The sequence below is a fragment of the Cydia splendana genome, chromosome 5 (assembly GCF_910591565.1).
Source record: "Cydia splendana chromosome 5, ilCydSple1.2, whole genome shotgun sequence".
NCBI lineage: Eukaryota > Metazoa > Arthropoda > Insecta > Lepidoptera > Tortricidae > Cydia > Cydia splendana.
In genome coordinates, this window is record NC_085964.1 from 10671256 (window position 1) to 10689279 (window position 18024).

Genomic DNA, 18024 nt, shown 5'->3' on the forward strand with positions numbered 1-18024 from the left:
TTTTCTACACCACTTAAATTTCCTAGATAGGTACCTACCTGCGTAATATTTTGTGAAAAATAAGGGGAAAATATTTTTTTCTTCTACGCAATATACGTGTACCTACGTAACCCCCATACAACGCCGCCAGAATCGTCAACGTTGTAGATGACATTAAATATTATTTTTCACCACACCAGCCTGTAAAGGCTCACTTTATAAGTAGGCACTTTCCCTTCGTTGATGTGGTGAAAACATTTTGTGTTTCACTCGGGAGCAAAGTTTATTTAACGTTTGAGCTTTCCCCCGCAACGCTCTAGATACCTAGTCTAGATTCCACTTTTCGAATCACTTGCTACACCCTCGTGGTATAATTTTGGAATTGTTTCGCTTGCTCGAGTAAATATCAATTAGCACGAGGGGTTCAATAACAATTTTGTGCCTTTGTAAAACAAGTAACTACATATTTATATTTAAATTTTAGTTCTTTGCGTATGAAGTCTGTAACCCTATTGCTATTTATGTTTTTTAAATGTAAAGCTGTAAGTAAGTACTTGATCGCAGTTTTAGTAACAAAAGTTGAAATTTAGCATAAATAGCAGTAGATGACAGATTTTATACATATAAAGCTAAAATGGAAAAATAGTACAAAGCCACGCGAGGAACGCGGTGTTGTAAATATGGAGGTTATCCGTGTTAAATATTTATTTACTAGTCTATGACGGAAGCTAGCTTTTATTGTACGTATTGAACTTTTAATTAACCGACAGCGGCGAAGATAAAAATGAGGTTTAATATTTGACCTAATATGTCCGTCACTATGTTGTTTCTAAACTATCAAACGTTTAAATCGATTTTGATGGTTAGTTAGTAGGTATATTGTTAAATTCCTCTTTGCACCGAGAATGTAGCTGTATAATAAATTTTTAAAATTTTCAAAATGCCGGTCTTTTAGCGAAAAATGATGAATATATGTTAGTAGAAAAAATCTTAATCATATCGATTAGGGCCTTAAAACACGCAAAACGAGAGCTCCTTTAAACTAAAGAATAAAAATTGTATAACAAAATGCGGTCTTGTTGCTAAACAAAAATATTTTCCAGATAACCTTCGGGTCCTAATCTTGCAAGGACACGTTTGTTGTGACATATGATGAGATATGAGGTATTTTTCATAATCTCGTCTAAATGAAATTCGACTCGTCTGCCATCCACTATAAAGTTATAAATATAGCTTGGCAAGCTATACAAATGCACTAATTAAGTAGTTTAATGAAATGATTGCCAATTAGAGCTAGGAAAACCCAACACAATGGGTACCCTAGGTAATCAATTTAAGATAATAAAGGACACTGCTAGGACTGCTCCGTCGGGGTTCCGTAGTTGCCGGTCCGTGACCATAGGCTTACCTACATGTTCATAATTTTTGGACCCATGGTTAAAAAGTTAGAGGAAGAGAGACACTTTTTTTTCATACTGAGCGATTATTTCCGAAAATATTCACTTTATCAGAAAAATTTTTTTTAAGCCGCTGTTCCTTTTGAAATACCTATCCAACGACACTCCACACCAGAAGGTTAATAAATAGGTTAAAGCGAAAAAACAAATCATCCCCACTTTTCGTGTAGGTGGACGAGGTACATACCTACCCTAAAATTTATTTTCTAGGTTTTATTTTACCACTTTGTCAGCATTTTTACACTTCAGCTTTCTAGCACTAACGAGCACGGAGCAATGTCGCGTCGCAGACGGATTTTACAAAACTATAAATCCGCAGAGTGGACGCAAGCGCCGCCGGTCGCGTGCGTCCAGTCCGCGGCCAAAGGCTTTCAGCAGATACTTTGGACATAACAGACAATAATAGGCAGTATATTCACTAAGAACGTAGTCCTTTTAGGTTCTGCTGACAAAATTTCACAAGAGCCGGTTAAAAAATGCGACATACAGAGGAGAACAAATATCCGGACATACGAAAGCATTTTGGTCCGAGCTGAAACGGAGACCTTCGCTAACGCTCGGTCAAATATGAATAAAATATGTAAAATAGACTATTGCGTTTTGGCGCCAGAATACCTACCTATGTATTCAATTCGTCCTTACACACAATTAGAATGAGTCGGTTATTGAAAATAATCACTGGTTTGTTAGGTGTCAAGGCGTAAATTTCTTGATGAGGCGTGATCAGAATCTAGCGCCGCGCTTAATTGAACCAATGGCGTGAGAAAATATTGATAGGTACCAATTTGATATTGTTAACTTATTACCTAGGTACACATCAATGTAATTTAAAGCTAGGTTATTGACACAGTAATTACGTTAGGCAGGTAGATAAGTACTTAATTTTACTTACCTACACAGTACAACTTAGCTATAGATAATTACAGTCACCTGCAATAATGTTACACAACGAAGGCAGTAAAAATATCTGACACGATCTTATTTGTAGAGCCATTCCTGATGCCTTCGAATAGTAACATATTATTGCAGGTGACCGTACATAGTTATGTTCTAATCTCATCAAGTCACACAAAATATACATATATTATTATTGCCGTTGCTGCGGCTAGCGGCCGGAGCAGTGTTGCCAGATGAAATCTGAAATATTCAGTAGAATAAAAATCGTTTTAGCAGTAGATAGGGGAAAAAAGCAGTAGATTTAAAAAGGTCTGCAATAGGTAAAATTGATAAAAAAATATTTTATGCTCTGACCTGACACCAACCTCCCATAGAAAATTTGATTTTTTGTTTCCTTTTTCTACTGACAAACTGGGTGTGATTGAGTATAGCTGGCAAATCAAATTGTCAGTAAAAGTAAAATGAAGAGTATCATTCTGTCTCTTACTTCTCCCATACAACCATTTCCAGTCGCCGTTACGACGCGGTGTTGACACATCTTGTGTCGACACCGTCTGTTTCGGTCACAATTCCAGTCGCAGAGTCGTCGCCGTGTCGACACAGTTACCAGAAATGGGGAAGGGTCGACACATGACACAAAGTGACATAAAGTGTGGTCGCCGTGTGCACACATTGTTTCGGGTTTGCGACTACTTTATGCCAAAATCATTCGTTCATTCGTTCATTTTGTTCCTGTCAAATGGAAACTGTCAGATGGAAAAATACTTAAATAAAAATAAGTGACATTAATACGCCATCTCTAAAACGGATTACAAGACGTAATTATATATTGTTTGCATTTATATTACAATATGACTTAAATTATTATGGGGAATTAAACTGCTCGAGTGATTTGATAAACTAAGTGTAATATAATCAACGCGCCACCACATTGTTTTAGTTTAGCCGGAAATGAAATTGTTTACTTCTCAGTGCCTGTGTTCATAACTATATTATTTGAAGCATTTTTAGTACTTCGATGCGTATACTATACTTAAATAACAGAAATAACGCTTTACATACTACGAAACTTGTTAATTATGATGTATAAATATGGTTTAAGGCTGAGAAATATTGCAGTCACAAAGTAGTTGCAATGTTTCGACTTTGTGTCGACTCTGTGTTGACACATGACACGCGCTGTCAAAAGTAATAACAAAGCATAGACCTATATAATAGGGACAAGACATATTGTTCTATACGTACAATTGCTTATAGAAATAGCACCCATTTTGACGGCACACACATAAATATATATCTATCTCGTTTTTACTCAGCACTGTAACCCTTAGCAAAAAAAGATGACAGTATTTCAGTACGTACATAAAGTGTTCCATGAAAATACGTAAATACCTAATGCGGCCGAAAATCCGCCATGTTTAGTCACCCAAATGTCATTGTCTGTCAGTTCAGCCGGTACTTGTCCTGTCAAAAAGTCGTGGTGAAAATTAAAATTATTAATTATCTTTCAATATTTTGCTTGTGATTGAAAATAATTGAAGCCAAATGTGAATAATTACGTCGCGAATATGCCAGTGTGTAGTGTATTAGGGTGCGGCATAAGAAAACCACCAAATCAGCCATCTTTAACCTTACACAGGTACGCTATAATTTACATGAAAAATATTGGTTATTGTTAATGTTCCTGGGAAATTTAAGGATGTTTCACATTATAAATAGCAAGGTTCTTCTGTGCAGTTATAGATCATGAAGTGATTGGATTTATTTAACTATATTTTTACGCTTAAATAATGTAAACATTTCAGCTAGGGTTGTACTTTATTTATCGACTTTGATATCGATATATTATGATTGCCTATTTATATTTTCTTATTTTATTATGCTACCCCGCTTCAAACCAACTAAATTATCTTAATTTAATAATTAAATAATTTTTTATAGGTTACCAAGAAATGAACATAAAAAGAAAGACTGGCTGGAGATGGAGACCCTGATCGACTCTCGGGAGCACTCGGGTAACTCGGGTCCGTGGGGTCGTTACTCCACAAGCTGCCCTGCGGGCTTTTTTATATCATTATTATAGTTATTCGACATTAAGAGACCATATACATATAGTTGTAATTTGTAAAATGGTTAATGTATTGTTATTATTTTTGCTTGTATGTAAATTCAATGTTGACGTATAAAAATGCCCTTGTGGCCTATTTGCTGAATAAATGTTGAAGAAGTTGAAAAGCGGAAGTCATTCCTTATTTTTGTAATAAAAAAAATGTTCTGAAGGTGTTTTGTTTTTTTTCACCCGTCGCTTAATAAGCTTGAATTTTGTATCGCTCTCACTTATAGATATGGCGCACCAAGGTCGAGGTGCAGTGCGGTAGTGTGTTACAGACTTTAGGGTTAACAACACAACGAAATTGATTGTAATAGAGAGGTAAAGTCCAAGAAAAACACGTACACTTATTCTGACATCCAAAACAGATGGCGCTGTACTGCGCCATGTGTTTTGCGGTCACTAAGTTGTCAAACGTCAACTTTTGAAAATCAGAGTTACCGCAAAAATCGCAATATGTATTGAGTAGTACAGCGTCATCTGGTTTACCTGTCAAATTTGAAGCACGAAATTGTCCTAGACTCCACACATCTTACTCAATCAAAGTATCTTTTCACATAACAATATACTAATAAAGAATTTTTATTTATTTACTTACTTGCTATTAAAACATAAACTCCACAAATAATACATACTTAGTATTTTAAATAAAATGAGCCGAACACGTTAAAAAGTTATCGATGTATCGATAAAACCTAGTAGCAGTAAAAATCTTCTGGGCAGCACTAAAACCGCCATGTTTTGTTCCCGGATGACGTCACACTGGCACGCATTTTTCGTTGACGTTTCACTTCCATAGGTTTCATATTTCAGTGTAACAAAGTTACTGGATTTGCAAAATGGCTCCTTGTGTTGATTTGTTTTCAGATATTCTCAAAGTGTAAAAATGCCGTGGTCAGAGATGGGCATTAATCGATTAACTGTTTATTCGACTAATTAATGAAATAAAAAAGTTAATTCTCAAATTTTAATCGCGATTAGTTTAGTCGACCTAACATAGATTGAAATTGAATTAATCTGAATATTAATCGAATAAATTATCGATTAAATCTCGATTGAAAGTTGACAGGGGGCCATTTTTGTACGTAAAAATAATAGAAATGTCTTGCATGCAGATGGTAGCAAAACACTTTGTCATAAAAGTCGAGATGGGTGTCGATATATAGGTTTTAGGGAGTGCCGATTTCGAAAATAATGACCATTTTGGAATCCGAAATGGCGGCCATGCACTGTGTCATAAAAGTCGTCATGGATGTCGTTTTATACGTTTTAGGGGGCCCCAATTTTGAAAATGATGACCATTTTGGAATCCAAAATGGCGGCCATGCACTATGCCATAAAAGTCGTCATGGGTGTCGTTTTATAGGTTTTAGGGGGCCCCGATTTAGAAAATGATGACCATTTTGAAATCCAAAATGGCGGCCATGCACTATGTCATAAAAGTCGTCATGGGTGTCGTTTTATAGGTTTTGGGGGGCGCAGATTTAGAAAATGATAACCATTTTGGATTCCAAAATGGCGGCCATGCACTATGTCATAAAAGTCGTCATGGGTGTCGTTTTATAGGCTTTAGGGGGCGCAGATTTCGAAAATGATGACCATTTTGGATTCCAAGATGGCGGCCATGCACTATGTCATAAAAGTCGTCATGTATGTCGTTTTATAGGTTTTAGGGGGCCCCGCTTTCGAAAATGATGACCATTTTGGAAACCAAAATGGCGGCCATGCACTATGTCATAAAAGTCGTCATGGGTGTCGTTTTATAGGTTTTGGGGGGCGCAGATTTCGAAAATGATAACATTTTCAATTTAAAAATGGCGGCAATGCACTATGTCATAAAAGTCGTCATGGATATCGTTTTATAGGTTTTAGGGGGCGCAGATTTCGGAAATGATGACTATTTTGGATTCCAAGATGGCGGCCATGCACTATGTCATAAAAGTCGTCATGGATGTCGTTTTATAGGTTTTAGGGGGCGCAGATTTCGAAAATGATGACTATTTTGGATTCCACTTTTATGACAAAATACGTAGCCGCCATCTTGGATTATAAAATGATCATTGTTTTCGAATTCTGCACTCCCTAAAACCTATAAATCGACATCCGTGACGACGCAAGTTATCTTTATTTTCAGATCTAACAAATTGCTACAGAATACAAAGGACAAAAAAGAAGCGAGGAGGTAATGAAACAAGCAAAAATACAGATGATTCCTCGACGCAATTGGGTGATTCTTAAATTGTGTCCAGATTTTTTTTGTCATAAAAGTTTATATTTTTCACATATTACTCTCACAGGTTCCGTGACATTTCGACCTTGTAATTTTTTAAGTAAATGTTTTTGTTTATTTATGAGGATCTCACTAGAATAGTATAATCAAGGTATGTTTATATTTGATGAATGAAATAGTAACGCAAAAAAAAAAATATTTGTGTCTTATATTCCTGCCGAAGACTTTTATTTTACCTTTTCCTTCTACACAAGTTTGGCCAAGTAATAAGAATTTAGGGCTCTCAATTTTATTTTGACTTCTACAACAGTAAAGCTACGAGGCCATGTTTTGGTATCGTTTTCGTATAAATTCGCAGTACCAAATTTAGTTAAGGTTGACACCATTCCGAAGTAAAAACATATAAACTTATTAAAATACTTTCTTTTAAACTCCTCTTCACGCTTAAACTGCTGAACATTTTTAATTTAAATTTGGTACACATATATTTTGAGTCCCGAGACAGGATATAATAAGTTATCTCAAAAATCATCCTTTAAAGGTGTGAAATGAGGTGTAGGGGGGAATTCAGAATTGACTTCTTGAAGTTAATACTGTTTAAGTTTAGGTTTGAAGTCATGTTTTTTCATCATTTTTAACTAAATCAAAGATGTAGACCATCCCAAATTTCATATAAATCGGTTCAGCGGTTATTGATTTCCCGTACAAATTTCCACGCCACTTTTCACACCTTCAAAAGATGATTTTGGTTATAAGATCTATCCTATGTCCTGTTCCGGGACGCAAACTATTTCTATACCAAATTTCAACGAAATCGGTTCAGCGGTTAAGCGTCAAGAAGAGTTTCAAAAAAACCGGCCAAGTGCGAGTCGGACTCGCGTATTAAGGGTTCCGTACATTAAGTCCGACTCGCGCTTGACTGCACATTTCTAATAGGTTTTCCTGTCATCTATATGTAAAGAACTATTTTGTGTATTCAGACGGACATACATACAGACGCACGAGTGATCCTATAAGTGTTCCGTTTTTTCCTTTTGAGGTACGGAACCCTAAAAAGATTTATTTTTATTTTGTGGAATGGTGTCAATGTGATATCTTAAATGGATTCAGCACCCCAGATTTATACAAAAACGATACCAAACACGGCCTAGCACCTTCACTGATATAGATATATCAAGATAAAATTGAGAGCCCTAAATAAACTTTCAAGAGCGGATATCTCAAAAACTATTCAATATATCGAAAAAATTGACTGAATAAACTTGTAACAAATTAAATTAACTTTCATTTTGTATAAGTGGCCATGTCGCTGAGATGCATAGTTTCCGAGATATAATCGAAAAACGGGAAAATGGGACCTTCAAAGCCCCCTCTCTCCCCCCCGCTCAAGGGCTACGGCCGGGGACTATTGATATGTTCACCTCCTAACATTGTCAAACCGAGTTACGGAGTCAAAAATTGTGTTCCGAGCATTTCCCTCTACAACTTTTGGAGCATTCGTTGCCTGACCTAAGTAGCTTATTGAATTTCTTTAAAAACTTTTCTGTAAAAGGTTGACGGGTGTTGGGTGTTTATATGGTTTCGGTCGATTATTATCATTTGCATTGCCCATGATGACTTACTAGAATTACGAGCACACGAGACACTAATAGTAGTTTGACAAACCTTGGTTTTCAAGAGGTATTTTATATTGACATTTGCTGTCACAAATTTGCTGTCAGATTTAGTCGCAAACCGCACGCAAAGTGCACACAAATGTGTCGACACCTTGTTACGGAAAAGTGTAGACACGGCGACGACACTTTGTTTCGAAACAATTCTAGACACATTGTGTGGACTCTGTTACGACACATCTGACATTTAGTTACCACTTTGTGATTCTGCGACTGGAATGGTTATATGGGCTGTTATTATAATTAATAAATGAGCACAAGTTTTTTTTTCTACTCATCCTTCGCTTGCCCTTATCCCATTCATTTGGGGTCGGCACAGCATGTTTTTTTTTCTTCCATACCTCTCTCTCGCCCGTCATCTCATCATTCACTTGCATTCGTTTCATATCATCTCTCACACAGTCCTTTTCCTCGGTTTTTCTCTCCCGTTAATTCCCTCCACATTCATTAGTAATACCTTTCTCGTCACATGACTTTCATCCCTCCGCATCACATGCCCATACCACGCTAGGCGATTCGCTCTTACTTTTTCTACTATAGGTGCAACTTTCAGGCTTCCTCTTATATACTCATTCCTTATCCTACCCATTCTTGTCACACCACACATCCATCTTAACATTCTTATTTCCGCTACATGCAATCTCTTCTCATCCGTCACCTTTAAGGCCCAACACTCTGATCCATACATGACGACAGGCAGAGTTGGGCAAAAATTAACTTGAATAAGATAAAATAGAATTTTAATTCTTATTCAAATCGATTTGAATTAGAATAATTCTTGCACTAGTTATTTTAGAATAAAATTAAGGTGAATAAATCATGTGACTTTTATTTTAAATGCGGAATAAAAAACAGAATTATTATTCTAGAAGTGAGACTATTCTAAATAAGGTTTTATTCAATTAAAATGTTATTTTGAATTAAGTTAATTTTTGTAGTACAATCGGTTATACATATTTTGTAAGTTGATTTTCAGTCTTCTATTTAAAAGTCGGATTGAATTGATATTTGTCACTTTAGTTTAGGTACAGTACACATTGAAGAGTTCCGCTATATACTATCTAGTTCTATCATCCGATCAGGGTGCTTAGCCAATATGCCAAACGTTAACGCTCCGTAGAGTTGCGTATAGTCTCTCTCTATCACTCTTACATATTAGTGCGATAGAGAGACAGATAGCCTTTCGTTGACGTAGCACAAACGATTGGCATGTTGGCTACGCACCCAAGGTGCCTAGCCAAAATGACAATTTTTCTTTTTAATTTAATAGCCAAATCATTAGGTAAATTTAGCTGTTCTGGGGGCCTAGCCAAGATGCCAATCGCTTGTGCTCCGACAACGAAGCACTTTCTGTCTCTATCACTCTTACATATTAGTGCGAGAGAGAGACAGAGATAGCGTTTCGTTCTCGTAGCGCAAACGATTGGCATATTGGCTACGCACTCAAGTTGCCTAGCCAAGATGCCAATTTTTTTTTTAATTCAATAATCAAATCTTTGGGTACAATTTAGCTGTTCTAGGGGCCTAGCCAATATGATAGCTTGCGCTCTAACAACGAAGGGCTTTCTGTCTCTATCACTCTTACATATTAGTGCGATAGAGAGTCGGAGAGAGCGTTTTATTATCGTAGCGCAAACGATTGGCATGTTGGCTACGCACCCAAGGTGCCTAGCCAAGATGACAATTTTTGTTTTTAATTTAATAACCAAATCATTATGTACAATGTAGCTGTTCTGGGGGCCTAGCCAACATGCCAATCGTTTGCGCTACTACAACGAAACGGTAACTGTCTCTCTATCGCACTAATAAGTAAGAGTGATAGAGGCAGAAAGCGCATCGTTGTTGGAGCGCAAGCGATTGGCATGTTGGCTAGGCCCCCAGAACTTCTAAATTGTACACAAAGATTTGGTTATTAAATTAAAAACAAAAATTGTCATCTTGGCTAGGCACTTTGGGTGCGTAGCCAACATGCCAATCGTTTGCGTTACGACAACGAAACGCTATCTCTGCCTCTGTATCGAACTAATATGTAAGAGTGATAGAGACAGAAAGCGCTTCGCTGTTGGAGCGCAAGCGATTGGCATGTTGGCTAGGCCCCCAGAACAGCTAAATTTACCTAATGATTTGGTTATTAAAATAAAAGCAAAAATTGTCATCTTGGCTAGGCACCTTGGGAGCGTAGCCAACATGCCAAACGTTTGCGCTACTACAACGAAACGCTATCTCTGTCTCTCTATCGCACTAATATGTAAGAGTAAGAGACAGAAAGCGCTTCGTTGTCGGAGCGCAAGCGATTGGCATGTTGGCTAGGCCCTCAGAACAGCAAAAGTTACCTAATGATTTGGTTATTAATTAAAAACAAAAATTGACATCTTGGCTAGGCACCTTGAGTGCGTAGCCAACATGCCAATGGTTTGCGCTACGACAACAAAACGCTATCTCTGGCTTTCTATCGCACTAATATGTAAGAGTGATAGAGACAGAAAGCGCTTCGTTGTCGGAGCGCAAGCGATTGGCATCTTGGCTAGGCCCCTAGACAAGCTAAATTGAACCTAATTATTTGGTTAGTAAATTAAAAATAATACGGTTACTGAAACTATGCGACAGTCAATTTGTAAGATTTTATTCCATAAAATGGGTATCAATTAGACAAGAGACTAACTACTATTACATCTACCTAACTATTATACGTAATTAGTACCTATACGGTACCCAGACCACATTTTTATTCGTGGAATATTATTTCGAATAAAAATCATGATTATATTTATTTGATTACGAATATGTGACGTTCCACGGGAAAAGGTACCTTATGAGGGTTTCTAGTTTCGCAGATATGAAATGTTTTGTAAAGAGGTGAAAAAATGCTCAATTTTTTTTTATTGTGTGATCTGAAACCTTAATGCGTAACGTTTGTTTACCTGTTTTTATTTTTGTTATAAGTTAGTTATAAGCCTAGTAATGTCGTCTCAGAGTTTAGTAGAAAAGGTACCTTATGGAAAAAAGATTGAAAATTCCCAAAAAAACTAGTCAATACGGGAAAAGAAGTTTGGTAGAGAACTGTATTAGCATTCTGCAAAACTAATTTGATAATTTCAGTTCTGGTTGGGGCGCCTCGCAAATATTATAACCGTACATAGACCGACATTACAAATCCAAGTAGCCTGCTGTTATACCAAAGTTACTCTCGTCAAGTCTTTCTTAACTAGAATAATCTTCATTTGGTTTGGTCGCATGCAGTAAATCAGCCATTGGTTGGTGCTGAAAAATGCCAATATCCGACGCATTACCTTATGGAATATCTGAGGTCATTGAACCTCAATGCCGCTTATCTTCAATAGCAACCGAAATATATTATTGATAGGAAATAGACGATTTATACCATCTTAACCCCAAAATATTATTAGTTTATCCTAACTGTTCCATCATCATCATGCCTCATCATGTAACTTAATCACAAGGTACCTTTTCATTACATACAAATTATTGGTCTTTTTTAAGATTATTATGACGAAGAACTAATTAAATTTGGGGCAGTTTAATGTAAATTAATATTTTCTATTCATAAAAGATAAACTGTAATATGATTGATATTTTGTAGTGATGTATTATTAGATTTATTTCCATAAGGTACCTTTTCGTAAATGTATGGAGCAAATACTGTTATTGTTATGTAAGTTTAAAGCGGCATAAGGGGTTTAATATAGTATTTAGTTGCGGTTTTAGGATTTATTTCATTTGAATGACAGAATTTCTTTCATATGTGCTCAGAAAAATTGATTGTGTGTCACATTAAAAGTAAAAATATTCAATTTTGTGATTTTATATGAAAAAGTCAGAAAATACATTTTCACCTCTAAATCGGTATTGTTTTTTGCTTAAACTGTCTGTCAGTGTCGTTTTCTAATAGATAAAATTTAAATCTTGAGAGCTCATTGCAATCAGTCGTGAAAATTAAATAAAACTTTATTTTCAAGAGATTGGTTAGTATACACATAAATCAGTCGATACCAAAAGTTTCTATTTGCATTACAGAACAAGTCGCAATATTTTTTTAATCTCAGATATATAAGGTATTATTATTTGTAGTCAACTATGTAACTTACTTCAGGAACATAGTTTTTTAGGCGGCTAAACTTAAAACTTATCTATCGTAAAGTTGCTCATTTCACAACATTATTTTCAAAAAATCATATCTCTGTAACTACGCAACCTAGAAGGTTGATCTTTTGTATTATCGATAGCTTATTTATTGTAGATTACTTGGGTATGCATAACTCCATACCCGCCATAAGGTACCTTTGACCGTGGGACGTCACATATGTTATTCTCATTCAATTTTTTCTCATACGAATTATTCCCGACCAAAATTATTTGAATATTTTTGACGGGAATAAAATCGAGATGATTTTATTCCTACAAATTCTTATTCAAATAATGATTTTATTCTTGAATGCCCAACACTGACGACAGGTCTTATGATGGTTTTATAAATTTTACCCTTCAATCGAAGAGGCATTCGAGCGTCACAAACGGTTCCCGTGACCTGTCGCCATTTCATCCATCCTGTGCTAATCCAGTTTTTTACGTCACGGTCAATATCGCCATCGCACTGTACCAGCGAATCGAGGTACTTGAAGTCGGAGCATCAGACCGGCAACGTAACGCCATCGAGTTTCATGGCAGCGAAACTGGAGAGACCGCCGAAATCGCAGAACATATGTTCAGTTTTAGATCTACTGATCTTAAGGCCAACATTCTCCAGTTTTCGCAGCCATTTCTCAAGTCTGCTCTGTACCTCGAGTCCGTCTTCATCCACAAGTACAATATCATCAGCGAAAAGCATACACCAGGATGCCTCCTTCCTCCTGTATGTCCGAAGTTTTTTTTTCTACTATTACTATACAATAACTATACGATTCATTTGCCAGGCTATAGTGGCGACGAAGCCGACCAATACTACCAACCTACCTACCTATCACAGATATAGTAAAATGAAGCCTAATCACACTATAGATAAAAAATAACCGCGGTTTCAGAAAACTTCGTATGTCATAAAGGCTAGACGACGCGATACGACGGTATAAAGTAACTAGATGTTCCGGTCACGAGGAATAATCATTCATTTTCGAAAAATCAGTAGCTCAGCAGCAAAAAGCAGTAGATCAGTAGATATTTTTAAAATCAGATAGATTTACTGCTTAATCAGTAGATCTGGCAACACTGGGCCGGAGCACCCTACGCGGTCTTTGCACGGGCCCGAGTATATATAACTCTTTATCTTCTATATTAAGATTGTGTAAAGCAACAGTAAAAAAAAATACAGGCATATTTCTATAAAACAATATTTATGAAGTGTACAACCATTATGATGGAAAGTACTTATAAATATAACATAATATTATAGCATAACGCCGTAATCTCATTAGGTAAATAGGCACACGCTCGTTAACGTTTGTTTACCGTATCTATCTGATGATTCTTGATAATAATCTTTAAGTTGATTTCAACTGCTCACTATCATCGAAAGCTTTTAGATATTTTTTTTTTTGAAAAAAATAGGGTAGGTACCTATACATACATATTGTTTTTTTTGTTGAAGTACGTACCTACATTAGGCACCTCATAAAGCAATTTTTCGCATGATCACGTTCCGCCAAGTCAAATTTTATTGTTAGCGAATTAAATACAGAATATTATATTATTTCACGCTATTTGAAATAAACCCATAGTATATTAATATACTTAAATACATCATAAATCAATGACTTGTTAATGGTAGAAAAAGCGTAAAGTTGTAGTGTACAAATTCAGTATATTTAAAACGAATATTACTTAGAAATTAACAAAATCAAACTCCCTTTGCAGCATCAACGTCAAAACCAAAGTTTCCTCAGTGGAATCCCAGGAGGCTTTGGACCGGTCTGGATCGATGTCGTGTGGCAGCGGCAGCTTAAGACAGTACTGCGAGGAGTTTACAGTCACGCTGTTGGTGTCTACTGCCAAATCTATGTTCTCCTTTTTGTCGCCAGGCATTTTAATCCGGACTATGAGGTTCTCGCAACTAGCCGAGCCTGGCGTTTTTGGACCGATCTGGAAAAAGATTTGAGCTGTCTGACGATTTCTATAAATGTAATTAGTTATGCCTTATGAAATAGGTAGGTAAAACTATATTTTTTTGTTCTGGTTTGAGCTGCCATCAGTCGGTAACGACTATAATCAATTTTTGCTATAGGTATTAAATAAACAAAATAAATAAATATTATAGGACAATTTTACACAGATCGACCTAGTCCCACAGTAACCTCAATAAGGCTTGTGTTGTGGGTACTAGACGACGATATATATATAATATACACATATACCTATATAAATACTTATATACATAGAAAACATCCATAACTCAGGAACAAATATTTGTGATGAACACACAAATAAATTCCCTTACCAGGATCCGAACCCGGGACCTCCTACTTCGTAGATAGGGTCACTACCGATTAGGATAGGAGGCCGGTATATAGATATTAAAACCATTTAGACGGATTAAGTATATCGAGTAAAATGAATTTAAAAGGTAGGTACCTACATCTCGACGTTTCGAATACTTTACAGCGTTCGCGCGGTTAATGGGTGACTAAGGAAAAATATATCCACCTCTGTCAAAATTATTAGGAATAGGCACTTCAGATGGTCGGATAGATTGGAAAAATGACAAATTAATATGATGGATATTTGGATGATTTTCGGAATACCGAACCCGACCCGTAATAACCCGAGTACACCCTTAATGAGTTTATTAGACACATTTCAATTTGTGAAAATTTGTATGCCAAAGGAAATATTTAATACCTGTCTAATCAATCGAGCATTTCCTTAATAAAATTTAACAACTGGTTCGAGAAAGTTCATTGCTCCCATATTTTTATCACATGACATTCATTTGTATCTGTCCCGTCAACGTTAGTATACGAACTTTGCCACTTGTATAATCAATTCACAGTGTAATGATTCCTGTCAGTCATCATCACTTTTATTAGAGGTACCTTCATTGGAGAGGATTATTGTATTGTGTATTGTTATACAGGGCATTGAGACAATAGGTGTCTACGCGCCGCGAGGGCATCTATGGGCAATAACTGCGTACGATGATTTGTTGCTACCTAACGAATTTCATTACGATACTTATATAAGATATGCCTACAGGGTGTCGCGTTCAGTTTCAAACGAAGCTTATTAATGAATGAGTGAGATTTTGGTGCTTTTAAAAATCTGTGTGGTATTAGTTTTCGCTCCTAATAACCTAAATCCGCTCCTTTTAACAATAAAAAAATGCTGCTTAATAGGTAAAAGGCAAAAAAGTCAAACGTCATAGCTATGGTTAATTGACCGAGCGTTAGCCACGGTATCCGTTTCAGCTTGGGCAAAAATGCTCCTCTGCAAGTCGCATTTCTGACATTTATCAACAGAATCTAGTGAAATGTTTGTGAAAAATTAGTTACCTATAGGTACATAGAATTATTCTGTCTTTTCAGTTTTTGGAAAAAGATTAAAATGGCAGAAATTGGCATAAAAAGGACTTAACTTAAGCGCTAGTAGGGTCTATTTAAGGCAATGGCACTTAAAACCAATGTGAGTTCGTTGTGGTAATGATTCTGATTCAACGAAGTAAAATATAGCCGAGGTCTATCTCACTGAGCCGCTAGTTTTAAATAGTTTTAGTCAAGTTGTCACTGTTCAGAAAGAACAAAAAATCGACTATAAAATGGGTAGCATCCTATAACACTGTTCTTCGTTTGTACCATGCTGAAAGCGGCACCGTGTATTTAGGTAGGTATAACTATTTTAGACTATAGTTTTGATAATTTTAATGACTCCAATTCATACTAGGTAATACACATTATATAGTTGGCGGCTTAATGGACAAACGTAGGTCCCGTAGAGCCGTTAAAGTGCAATGCATCCTCTAGAGCTCTACACATTTACTTAGAGTAGGTACCTACCTAACCCTACGACCCGATATCTTAAGGAGTTGGATGTTTATCACGGTTTCATTTAAGTTATACTTGGCACTTTATAGTGTTGGTATAATAATATGCTCTACAACCGTGTCCGTATATATAGAGTTCCGACCCACCTACTTCACTGCCTCCGCCTCCTGTCTTAAAAGTTAGTCCAGATCCGGCCAACATTTTCACATTTCCGTTTAAGAAATAAGCATATTAAGCGTTTATTACATTCATCCTTGCGGAAGGATCCGATGTCGGTACTAACGTCGGGCCCAAGCAAGGATGGTGTTCCGTTTCACGAAATATGTATAAGAACATCGTTAACAATACATATTTGAAATATATAAAAAATAGTTCAAGCGCAAAAATATTAAATATGTCAAATAATTATTGTTAACGATGATAATATAATTCACAACACATGAACACGGAACACGGTCCTTGCTCAAGCCCGCTCCACACTCGGTCGCGAATCGCGGCTTCGCGCCGCGATTCGCGCACGAGTGTAGGGCGGGCTTCGGGCGCGACGTCGCCGTCGGTACCGACATCGGATCCTTCCGTAAGGATGGATGTAATAAGCCCTTTACCTGAAGAAACACGTCCTCCGCGCTAACAGCTTGTCGATAATTCATAGTGTACTCCGGTGCCTTGCGGCCGTCCAGGCCTGCGCCCACGTGGCTTAGCTCTTCCGCCTCCTTAGCTTCTTGTTCCTCAAACTCCTCTATGGTCTTTGGGAGGCTTTTTATATTTTCGTTCTTAGGCAGTTTTCCTCGTGTTGAAGTAATTTCGCAACCTATTTACAAATAAACATTCCTCAAGTTTATACATATATGTATATTTAGGTAGGTACCTACCAATATCTTATCATATAGGTTGGTAGGTAGAATAAATAAGAAAGAGTAACTTGAAGGTCTTGAAGCCGTTAAGCTTAAGTGAATATATTAGTTTTAGTTCAGCATCAAATTCCTTCAATAAGTCATTTACCAGAAGACACCAAGTCCTCTCCCTGGATTACGTCGGGTTCCGGAACTCTCAACAGGTCCACTAGCTTCTCCATATTTCCCGGTGTCAACTCCATTTTAGCACGTTTCTTGTGACCTTCTACCGTTAATATAATCTCGGAACAGTGACACTGATATCGTAAGCTAGTAAATTGTAAATATTGACTAAATTAAGTTGCTTGGAAACGGTTACCAAAGAGATATTTTTTTTTATATTTCTTGTATTTGTAGTGTTAGAAAAAAATTAAACTAGCGACCTCCTAAATTAGTGACATTTTTTCAACCAGAAATGCAAAAAGTATTCTAGTACATATTATTATACAGAAATGTTACTTTTGACACCATTACAATATTCATTATTAGAAATTATATGAGTAGGTATATTATAGGGGTGCATTACATTTGTTATAATTACTTTTCATATATTATAGTTTGATATATCGTTATTTTGAATAACGTTATAAATGGCATACTACCGTAATACCTAATTAACGGTATACATAATGTTATTATTGGTATAATGGTCATAAGGTATATTTACACTTCGTCTAATATACATTGCCATAATTATTACATACTCTAAAGCATATTATTTGTTATAACAAGTGACATCACATAATTATTTATGTGGCATAATAGTTGCATAACATAAATGGGTTAGGTTAGGTTGG

The 18024-nt window shown here is 36.4% G+C and overlaps 2 protein-coding genes across 2 annotated transcripts in view; both read right to left on the bottom strand.

The window, feature by feature from the left end:
- The window catches only part of LOC134790660 (MPN domain-containing protein CG4751), a 211404-nt gene that overhangs the window by 163649 nt on the left and 29731 nt on the right, over positions 1-18024 (bottom strand). The window lies entirely within an intron of this gene.
- Positions 14142-17502, bottom strand: LOC134791111 (dynein axonemal assembly factor 6). Its single transcript, XM_063762138.1, has 3 exons — positions 17337-17502; positions 16940-17145; positions 14142-14439 (listed from the first exon to the last, which is right to left on the bottom strand). The coding sequence occupies exons 1-3, from the start codon at positions 17428-17430 to the stop codon at positions 14182-14184; spliced, it is 558 nt and encodes a 185-aa protein (XP_063618208.1). The 5' UTR covers positions 17431-17502; the 3' UTR covers positions 14142-14181.